General features: G+C 45.5%; 1 protein-coding gene across 1 annotated transcript in view; it reads left to right on the forward strand.

Annotated features, from left to right (window-relative positions):
* The window catches only part of LOC106566706 (mitogen-activated protein kinase kinase kinase 12), a 13,865-nt gene continuing 3,154 nt past the window's right edge, over positions 1–10,711 (forward strand). The window contains exons 1-13 of the mRNA XM_014135010.2: positions 1–243; positions 1,662–2,203; positions 4,657–4,840; positions 5,069–5,260; positions 5,407–5,565; positions 5,666–5,824; positions 6,042–6,150; positions 6,343–6,452; positions 6,798–6,914; positions 7,193–7,327; positions 7,503–8,214; positions 8,316–8,383; positions 8,664–8,961. Of these exons, the coding sequence (XP_013990485.2) occupies positions 1,723–2,203; positions 4,657–4,840; positions 5,069–5,260; positions 5,407–5,565; positions 5,666–5,824; positions 6,042–6,150; positions 6,343–6,452; positions 6,798–6,914; positions 7,193–7,327; positions 7,503–8,214; positions 8,316–8,383; positions 8,664–8,961 (2,724 nt within the window). The 5' untranslated portion in view covers positions 1–243; positions 1,662–1,722. The remainder of the gene's footprint in view (positions 244–1,661; positions 2,204–4,656; positions 4,841–5,068; positions 5,261–5,406; positions 5,566–5,665; positions 5,825–6,041; positions 6,151–6,342; positions 6,453–6,797; positions 6,915–7,192; positions 7,328–7,502; positions 8,215–8,315; positions 8,384–8,663; positions 8,962–10,711) is intronic.

The following is a 10,711-nucleotide window of genomic DNA, read 5'->3' on the forward strand; positions in this document are numbered from 1 at the left end:
AGGAGACAGCTCCCTCCCTCTCCCAACCCTGCGCGCCTCACGTTCCATGGGTCCCCGGTTATTGATAACACAATTTGCCCGCTGGGATTCGTTCTGATAACGTGAACTCGTGGGAAGGGTCTTTCATGCAATAAAACGACAGACAACCCGGAGAAGGAAAAAACGACGATTGCTCTTCATTATTGCATGTAGGAAGCTGAACCCACCCCTTACTTGAGAACGCGACAGCAACCAGGCAGAAAGGTAATGGAATGTCATTCTATCAATTATATTAGATCAAATATTATTATGAGATATTCAGGTGCGTTGCCTCATGCAATGTTGTGCAATGTACTCTGTTCACATTAGCATAGGCTACCACCAGGTCAATCTGGCAGAAAATGCATACTCGTCGATTAATGCGAAAAATCATATTTCTGCATCAGCATCATAGTCTATTACGAAATATTTTGTGTTGGTGCCAAAATTCAGTGAATCTACAGACGCTGCGGCAGTTAGACTTGGCATGGACTCGTACGTTTCGGGCATTAATTGACGTACGTCGACTGTGATGCTAGTGAGTGTCATCATCACATCCGTGGTTATTTAAAGATTGATCTTCCTGCGCTTGTGTGAGAAAGTGCTCCTTCACACAGGCCCAGTGTTTTTCCCATTTCAAGTTCTCCATTCGCTCGAGAGTAGTGGTTCTCATGCGGTTCTCATACTGGGCTACCGTGTAATGTAACACACACACACACACACACACACACACACACACACACACACACACACACACACACACCTCAGTGGTTAGGGTTGCAATTTCGTCACATTCTGCAGAACTAACATGTCAGGACTGAAACACATACAGTATTGTATATGTATAGTTTGCAGCATAAAACTGTCAAGCCAAGCATGTATCAGGACCATAAGTGTCATTCAATGCATACAGTACCAGAAGAGGCATAGTACTCATCCTTATTGATTCCAGCAGTGCACCATCCATATCATCACAGTGTAAAACAAGATATAGGCTATCCTGACCTATGGTGACACTCCTACAGGAATCACCCTGGGGATAAAGGTCAGGTCTATTTTGTAGTCAGTACTATGTCCTTGGTTCATTCATAAACTATTCCCCATTGACTAGCCTTGTAATTACCAGACTGATTACCACTGTTGCGAACATTCATGTAAGCGTGCAAGATCAGGCGGCTTGAGAGGCAACCGTTTGACTGCCTCAATCCCATTCCTAAATATTAAGACGTGGTCTGCTGAATAATTGAGGCTTTTGTCTTTATTGAGGAGAAACTGGATGTAATGGTTGACTTGCTCTCACAGGAGTTTTTTTTAAGAAAGGCAGAGTAAGATTTCTTTTTTTTCACTCCCTCTCCTCTCCTGCATAGTAAGGCCCATCTGTCTGATGGTTCATCTGTTACAGACAGTCATTCTGCATAGTACTTGATTACAATAATCTATAATTTACTTCAACTATGAACAGTACTGACAAGGCCAAACACACATCAAACACTGTTTCAAAATGAGAAGTCTAGATACAGGTCTATTTCATCAATGGACAGCTCTGAAACAGCCAAAAGACTAGGCATCAATGAATTATACTGATTTATAGTTACTCATTGCATTTTTTCCTCTCCTCTTCATCTTTGTGTCACTCCATCCAGGCCTCCCCTTCTCCCTCTCTACTCCCGTACATCCTTGGTTACTGTGTTGTGGGACCCCCTGATGAGTGGGACCTGCCTCCATGAGCCCCACGCCCCCTCCCCCTCCCTCTCAGAACCTACCTTCCGCAGGCTGGATGCAGACCCCCCCGCCTGCACCCCAGAGACCGACCTGACCCCCACCCAGTGTGTCCTCCGCAACGTGCTGTGCATCGACACAGGTGGGGCACCAGTTGTGTCAGGCGGAGGTGAGGGGTGCCCCCACACCTGTGGCAGCAGCCCGACCCCTAGCGACAGGCCCCTGCCCCACTTTGACAACAGCTTGCTGAAGTTGCACGAGCTAGAAGCCTGCCAGTGTGGGGGCGGGGAGGAGGCAGGGCTTAGCTCAGAGGCTGGGGCCATCCACAGCCAATCAGACAACATCCGGCTGCAGCAAGGAAGTGGAGGGTTCCTGGAGGGGCTGTTTGGCTGCCTGAAACCCGTCTGGACCATGATCGGGAAAGCCTACTCCACCGAACACAAGCATAACCAGGAAGGTGCGTGGAGTGAGTATAACAGCCAATTCTATGTCACTTCACTATTTGCACAAGGACTCCTGTGTTTTACAAAGACGTTTGTAAACTTTTAGGATACTGAATACCTAACCAATTCATGAGACACACTTCAGGATATTTCACTCTGCGTAGGATATGTAATGTACGACACCAAATCTTTTGTCACTTGAAATGTTATATGGTCAAGATGTTGAGGTAAATCCGTAACCATGGTGATGCATTATATATAAAGGTTCAACTTGACTTAATTTCATTATGGAGGTACATCACTAAAATGGCTTCCATTTTCCTCTCTGTTTATCTCTCACTCCTGCCACCATGCCCCACTTTCTCTTTACACGCCCCCTACAATGCTGCTGACGTTACCTGTGCACTAGACTTATTCACAGTTAGCTACAGATGACATGAGCAGCTGCCTCCACAGCAGCAGGTCCCTGGAGACCACAACACTTCTCATGAAGAATTCTTCTGCTTGTCTCTCTTATCCCGCCTACTGGCTTCTCTTTCCTCACAGTGACCAAATTCTCAGTCATTCATCTATCTAATGTACTCTCATGACAGGTGATGTAGGGAGGAACGATTCGATTTGGGGAGATGTGCAGCTGTTTGCCTCTACATCTCTCCCCAACTGCCATCGTACTATACTGTACACTGAGCATATTGATCGAATCGTATCTATGGTGGTACCACAAGGGGAAAACACCTACTCATGTGTCGATGTAAAATACTTTTTTTCACAGAAAAGCTTCCTATCTGTAGACTAATATAAACAGATGATGCCGTTTACAGTGAGGAAACAAAGTATTTGATTCCCTGCTGATTTTGTACATTTGCCCACTGACACAGAAATTATCAATCTATAATTTTAATGGTAGGTTTATTTGAACAGTGAGAGACAGAATAACAACCAAAAAATCCAGAAAAACGCATGTCAAAAATGTTATGAATTGATCAGAAAGATTTCTGGCTCCCAGGTGTCTTTTATACAGGTAACAAGCTGAGATTAGGAGCACACTCTTAAAGGGAGTGCTCCTAATCTTAGTTTGTTACCTGTATAAAAGACACCTGTCCACAGAAGCAATCCATCAATCAGATTCCAAACTCTCCACCATGGCCAAGACCAAAGAGCTCTCCAAGGATGTCAGGGACAAGATTGTAGACCTACACAAGGCTGGAATGGGCTACAAGACCATCGTCAAGCAGCTTGGTGAGAAGGTAACAAGAGTTGGTGCGATTATTCGCAAATGGAAGAAACACAAAAGAACTGTCAATCTCCCTCAGCCTGGGGCTCCATGCAAGATCTCCATGCAAGATCTCTGGAGTTGCAATGATCATGGGAACGGTGAGGAATCAGCCCAGAACTACATGGGAGGATCTTGTCAATGATCTCAAGGCAGCTGGGACCATAGTCACCAAGAAAACAATTGGTAACATGCTATGCCGTGAAGGACTGAAATCCTTCAGCGCCCGCAAGGTCCCCCTGCTCAAGAAAGCACATATACATGCCTGTCTGAAGTTTGCCAATGAACATCTGAATGATTCAGAGGACAACTGGGTGAAAGTGTTGTGGTCAGATGAGACCAAAATGGAGCTCTTTGGCATCAACTCAACTTGCCGTGTTTGGAGGAGGAGGAATGCTGCCTATGAGCCCAAGAACACCATCCCCACCGTCAAACATGGAGGTGGAAACATTATGCTTTGGGGGTGTTTTTCTGCTAAGGGGACAGGACAACTTCACCGCATCAAAGGGACGATGGACGGGGCCATGTACCGTCAAATCTTGGGTGAGAACCTCCTTCCCTCAGCCAGGGCATTGAAAATGGGTCGTGGATGGGTATTCCAGCATAACAATGACCCAAAACACACGGCCAAGGCAACAAAGGAGTGGCTCAAGAAGAAGCACATTAAGGTCCTGGAGTGGCCTAGCCAGTCTCCAGACCTTAATCCCATAGAAAATCTGTGGAGGGAGCTGAAGGTTCGAGTTGCCAAACGTCAGCCTCGAAACCGTAATGACTTGGAGAAGATCTGCAAAGTCCCTCCTGAGATGTGTGCAAACCTGGTGGCTAACTACAAGAAACGTCTGACCTCTGTGATTGCCAACAAGGGTTTTGCCACCAAGTACTAAGTCATCTTTTGCAGAAGGGTTAAATACTTATTTCCCTCATTAAAATGCAAATCAATTTATAACATTTTTGACATGCGTTTTTCTGGATTTTTTGGTTTATTCTGTCTCTCACTGTTCAAATAAACCTACCATTAAAATGCTAGACTGATCATTTCTTTGTCAGTGGGAAAACGTACAAAATCAGCATGGGATCAAATACTTTTTTCCCCCACTGTATATGATACATCTCAGCTGGTCTGCTTACTGGCCTGGAGTCCTCTCCATCTGCCGCTCATTGCCTGTGACTGACTCTTTCCTTGTTTTGATGTTGTGTTTTTAGAATCCTGGGAAGTTCCGTTTGAGGAGATCTCAGACCTGCAGTGGGTGGGCAGTGGGGCCCAGGGTGCCGTCTTCTTGGGGAAGTTCCATGGAGAGGACGTGGCTGTCAAGAAAGTCCGGGACATCAAGGAGACGGAGATCAAGCACCTACGCAAACTCAAGCATCCCAACATAATCACCTTCAAGTGAGGAAAACTCCCTGACCCAGACCCCAAGAAAACAGAATAGATGTATATGAACATGTCAACTGTTCGTCCGAGCTATTGTAGCCTTGACCAGCAGTAACTAGCACTCCATCAAGACTATGACATCATCAGACACTGACTTTTTCAAATGTTCTCTTGTTTATACTTGTCCCTCTGCCTCCTCCCTCCCTCTCCCCATTCCTCCTACCCCCTCTCTCACTCCCCCAGGGGTATCTGCACCCAGGCTCCCTGCTATTGTATCCTGATGGAGTACTGTGCGCAGGGCCAGCTGTATGAGGTGCTAAGGGCGGGCAGGAACATCACCCCCTCCCTACTCATCGACTGGGCCATGGGCATTGCCGGGGGCATGAACTACCTACACCTCCACAAGATCATCCACAGAGACCTCAAGTCCCCCAAGTGAGTCACTGTGCTGGGTATTATCAAAACCATCCGCCTATAGACCAGAAGGCCCCAAAGTAAATCAATTAGCTCTTTCTTTAGAAAATGTATTTTCTGGCTTAAGGACATCTAAAAAATATATATTTTTGCTCTATCCATGGCAGTATGCTGATTACACATGATGACTTGGTGAAGATCTCTGACTTTGGCACCTCCAAGGAGCTCTTTGATAAGAGCATGAAGATGTCTTTTGCTGGTACGGTGGCCTGGATGGCCCCAGAGGTCATTCGGAATGAACCCGTATCAGAGAAGGTGGACATCTGGTAAGTGAAGGAATTCAACTTATTGACCATAGAAAAGAGGACCAATGCAATTCCATCTCTGATCAGTGATCACTAATATAAAGAGTGTTGTGAACTGCAGGTCGTTTGGGGTGGTGTTGTGGGAAATGCTGACCGGGGAGGTCCCCTATAAGGATGTGGACTCCTCCGCCATCATCTGGGGGGTGGGCAACAACAGCCTGAACCTCCCTATCCCCAAGAGCTGCCCCGATGGCTTCAAAATCCTCCTGAGGCAGTGCTGGTGAGTGGAGATGGAGGAAGGGATGGTGGGAGGGAGGGAAGGAGGGGGAGAAAGAGAGGGATGGTGGAGAAGAGGAGAGAGAGGAAAGAGGAGGTAGTGGAAATAGATAGAGGGAAATTCTTTCCTTTGAAATCTTTCCTAGGTAGACTTGGCCCATGTAGATGCATAATGATTATACAGTAGATATACCAAACTTGTCTCTGACTTGGTTTTGCAGGAACTGTAAACCCAGAAATAGACCCTCTTTCCGTCAGATCCTCCTCCATCTGGATATAGCCTCAGCTGATGTACTCTCCACCCCACAGGAGACATACTTCAAGTCTCAGGTAGCCTACTGTACACTATGCCACACACACACAACATAATGAATGTATACACACACACACACACACACACACACACACACACACACACACACACACACACACACACACACACACACACACACACACACACACACACACACACACACACACACACACACAGAGAGTGTCTAAGTTTGTGTGTGTGTTGAGCAGGCTGAGTGGCGGGAGGAGGTGAAGCAGCACTTTGAGAAGATTAAGTCTGATGGGACCTGTCTGCACCGACTGGACGAGGAACTGATCAACCGACGCAGAGAGGAGCTCAGGTCTGTACCACAACACTCTGACAGACAGTTACTCTTCTCTTTTACCTGCTGGAAGTGATGCAATGCCAGTATTGTATAACAGAAAGCCACCAGTGCCTTGTTGTTACGAGCTGTGTAACTACAGTACAGCAGTCCAGGGTCATGTAGACAGGCAGTTTCACTAACATCAAATGGCTCTAGTTCCTTTGTTCTTCTTTTATCTACCTTTGGAGATATAAAAAAGAAAGAAAGAGATGGAGGGAAAAAATAAAATAAATAGGCTCAGGGCACGTTTCTGTTACACAGCATTTGGATTCTTTCATGCGTAAACATGATGTCCCTTCTTGTGCACTGTTTTCTATTCAGGCACGCTCTGGACATCCGTGAGCACTATGAGAGGAAGCTGGAGAGGGCCAACAACCTCTACATGGAGCTCAATGCTGTCATGCTGCAGCTGGAGCTCAAAGAGAAAGAGCTACAGAAGTAGGTGGATCCGTCAGGCAGAGCACTTCAATGCATGTGGAGTTGTTCAGCAAATTCTCAGATCATTTGTATAAAAAAATTCTAATTTAGCACATCAATCATATCAGCTAGTATGGTATATAGACATACTGGACATGCAGTGTTTGAAAATAAGTGGATAATAAGTATTTGGTAATTAGGGTTATAGAAGATACAAGTCATAGAAATAGAATATGTAGAACAGAGTAGTTACTGGATTTTGCATGCAATCAACTTTAATCGTGTTGATGTGTGCCTAGGAGAGAGCAGTCTTTAGATAAGAAGTTTCCAGGACTGTTCAAGCACCACAGCTCCAGACAGACTAGCTCCTCCAACTCCATGGACAAACTCATCAAGAAGAGAAACGTCCCACAGAAACTGCCCTCTGGAAAGAGGTGAGAGTTAATTCCGAGAGCCAAAAGCATAGGAGGCAAGGGTAGTTCTAATGTGAACCCAATGCAGAATTAACTTACTCATGTAACCCAATTGAAAGCACTTTAAATAAATGTGTAATCAGATTATATCACAATGTATCTGACCATTGTTTTCTATTCTATCCTGTTCTCATAGGCCAGACATCCTCAAGTCAGAGGTGATCATTCCCAAGATGGATTCCTCCGTGATGCAGGTCACCATCCCCTCCTGCCCCAACAGGGGCTCCACGTCTCCTAACCGCTCACGGAGAGTCAAGACTCGCCACCGCAAGCCTGGCAAGGGCAGCAGCGGGGACCTGGCTGGCCTGAAGGCCACTCAACCCTCCCCTGGCGGGGACAACCCTGCCCAGGCCAACAGCTTCAGCACGGACCCCTCCAAGCAGCTCCTGGACCCCAGCGCAGTCTTGCGGGCCCTGGGCCACGAGCAGCAGCAGAGGCAGTTGTCCTCCTCCAGCCCAGACCTCATATGCACCACGCTGGCAGCTGAGGGCCAGGGGAAAGGAGAGACCACCATGGGGGGGCTGGAGAAGGGTGGCAGCCTGAGTGCCTCCGCGGGCCTGGGGGGGTCCGAGCGTGGCGCGGCAGGTCTGGATGACCTCACGGAGACGCCCCCGCGTAGCAACACACCCAGCGAGGACGCAGCATCGTTCCCCTTCTCTAGCAGCCCAGACTCGCCATGTGGGAGGGGGGTGGCCGCCGGGAGGGGGTCTGTGCTGGGTGCCTCACGCCTGCCCCACGATGGGGACGATAAGGAGGAGGGAGTGAGTGGTGTGAGGTTACCCCGGGTGGCGTCAGGGCACCTCACCCCCTCAGCTATCCTGTACAGGGCAGCCATCACACGCAAACAGGTACAGTCCCAATGAAAAGCTAGTCATGTTCAGTATGTATTCCTTTCATCTCTGTGAATGTGTTTAGCTAACTCCCTCTGTTCTATGGGCTGTGCCCACAGAGGCGTGGTGTGTCTTCAGAGGAGGAGGAGGGGGAGGTTGACAGCGAAGTGGAGTTGCCACGGAGACGGTGAGAATGTTGCTGTACTCCAGTACCCAAAAAACTGCCCGTAATTTACCTTTGTCTCATCATTGATCTGTGATATGATTTTAGGAGTCACAGGGTTTGACACCATTATAAAAATGACATTTGTAATTCCAATCAGAGATGTTTTGTGTTGCTAGTATAAGTGAATCTGCAAGTGACATGCAGTATGATGACTATTAATTATGGAATTAATCAAAACTGAAACAAAAGTGGATTCTTCCTTTCTTTTATCTCCCTCTTCTCTCTTGTTCATTCTCCCCAGACGTCCGACCAGCATCAACCAGTGCCAGTCGGGGTCCACCTTCAGTTCAGAGAACCTCTCTGTGTCAGACGGCGAGGAAGGTCACACCACCGACCACTCCCACAGCGGCACGCCGGATGTGGTCAGCACCAACACGGATGACCGTCTGTACGACCGCAGCGATGACCTCCTGTCGCAGGGGTCAGAGTTCCCGGCAGACAACACGGACCTGGTGCAGGCCTCTGACGGGCTGTCTGAGAGGAAAAGTGCTCTGGGCCAGGTCAAAGCCCTGCTAGATGCTGCACAGAATCCTAATGAGGTAACACAATCTGATACTGGCACTTGCGTAGCGCACACCCCAGCAGCCCCTGCAAGATGGGGGGTCCATGAGCTTTGACCTAGCTTAAAAATCCCTTTTTTATAGTTAAATGTTTTTTATTCAGTTCCATTATTTGACCTTAAAATTTACATTTACGGGAATTTTATAAGGGAAAAGTTTTTGTTTTTGAAATACTTTCAATATTATAAATGTCCATGTCAGTTCTATGCTTGGAAATGCCGTTGTATGGAGCAAAGCATCCCAATTTTTGTTGCAATAATGGATATTAGCTGAAAAATGATCTTATGTAGTTTCTTGTAAGAGCCCTCTGTGACATTAAAGAATATTTTTCTCAAAACTGTAATTCCTCAAAGATGTTTCCAGTGGTCAACTCCTGTGTATACCACTTGAAGAAAAAGTCCGTATAACACCAAATCCTTCAGATTTTTGTCTAATGTCAACTCAACTCCATCAGAGTACTGAAAGATCTGATAGAAAGATTGTTTTTATTTGGGATTTTCAAATGAATCATTTTCCATACTTTACAAATGTTTGTATTGAACTTTAATTTTTGAGGCAAAAATATGTCTGTTTTGAGTATCTGTTGTCAAATCCGTCAGTGGCTTGTCAACCCGTCGCTGATGGCTAACCCCCTTAAAATATATATTTTTGTCAATATTCTGAATTATGTTTTTTATTACTAGCTAGGTTTCCATCCAATTAGATACAGATTTTCATGCGAATACTCCAGAATCTCCAAAAAGAAAATATGCGCATTTTCCCACCAGTGGTATGTTTCCAGTAAATGGATTTGTTGGAGGGAAAAAAACGAGTGAGTGATGACGTAGTATATACAAAATGTACTTTTTCGCGATAGTTTTTCCACAAAAACTGTTGCGTTTAATAGCAAATAGTGCCTACATCGGTCTTGGCGCCTGTGCTCTAGCCAACAGCTTGCAGATACAGTGCGAGTAGGCAGTGCGGGTTGTCTAGTCTACATGATGAGATTCTTATGGATAAGAGCAAGAATATTTGTATTTGTTAAACGGCAGTCAAGCATCGATCATCATATTACCAGAATAAGACCCTCGTTATTTATTGGAAAGCAGCATCAAGCTCATAACCGTGTACTTTCCACACCCTGTGAAGTTCATCATAACTTATTTCATAAGTAGCCTATAAACTACATGGTTTCCTGAGTCGTAGTGGGAGAACCACACACCATATCATTGCGTGACTCCAAATTTACTTCGAAATTATGGTTATTTGATTAGAGGTTAAACAATTGAAGTATTTGCTGTGCAAGCCCTAAGGGATAATGTTTGTTTTAGAAATGTTGTTTTTTGTTTTAAACCTAGAAATACATGCATGCTTTTTATGGTGTCTGAAAGAGTTAAAACCAGTTAATTGCATTTCTTCTTTTTTTAAGGAAAAAAAGGAGGTTGTTCCTTCACCTGGAGTGATAACTGATACTTTGGTCTATCAAAATGTATATTAAACATTTTGTAAATTTTAAGACAAATATTTGTGGAAAAAAAGAATCCCTGAGCTCTAAAACAGCAAAATATTCTGTCAGCCTTATAGCATAATGTGTAAAATAGCATGAGATTAGCTATAAAACTGCCATTTTTTCTCTCTGCCCCATGGCAAAAATAGAGTCTTTACTCAGACATCGCGTATTAATACATTTTCAAGTTCCTAATTGTGCACTCTCCTCAAACAATAGCATGGTATTCTTTCACTGTAATAG

Source organism: Salmo salar, chromosome ssa13 (genome assembly GCF_905237065.1).
Source record: "Salmo salar chromosome ssa13, Ssal_v3.1, whole genome shotgun sequence".
NCBI classification, from domain to species: domain Eukaryota; kingdom Metazoa; phylum Chordata; class Actinopteri; order Salmoniformes; family Salmonidae; genus Salmo; species Salmo salar.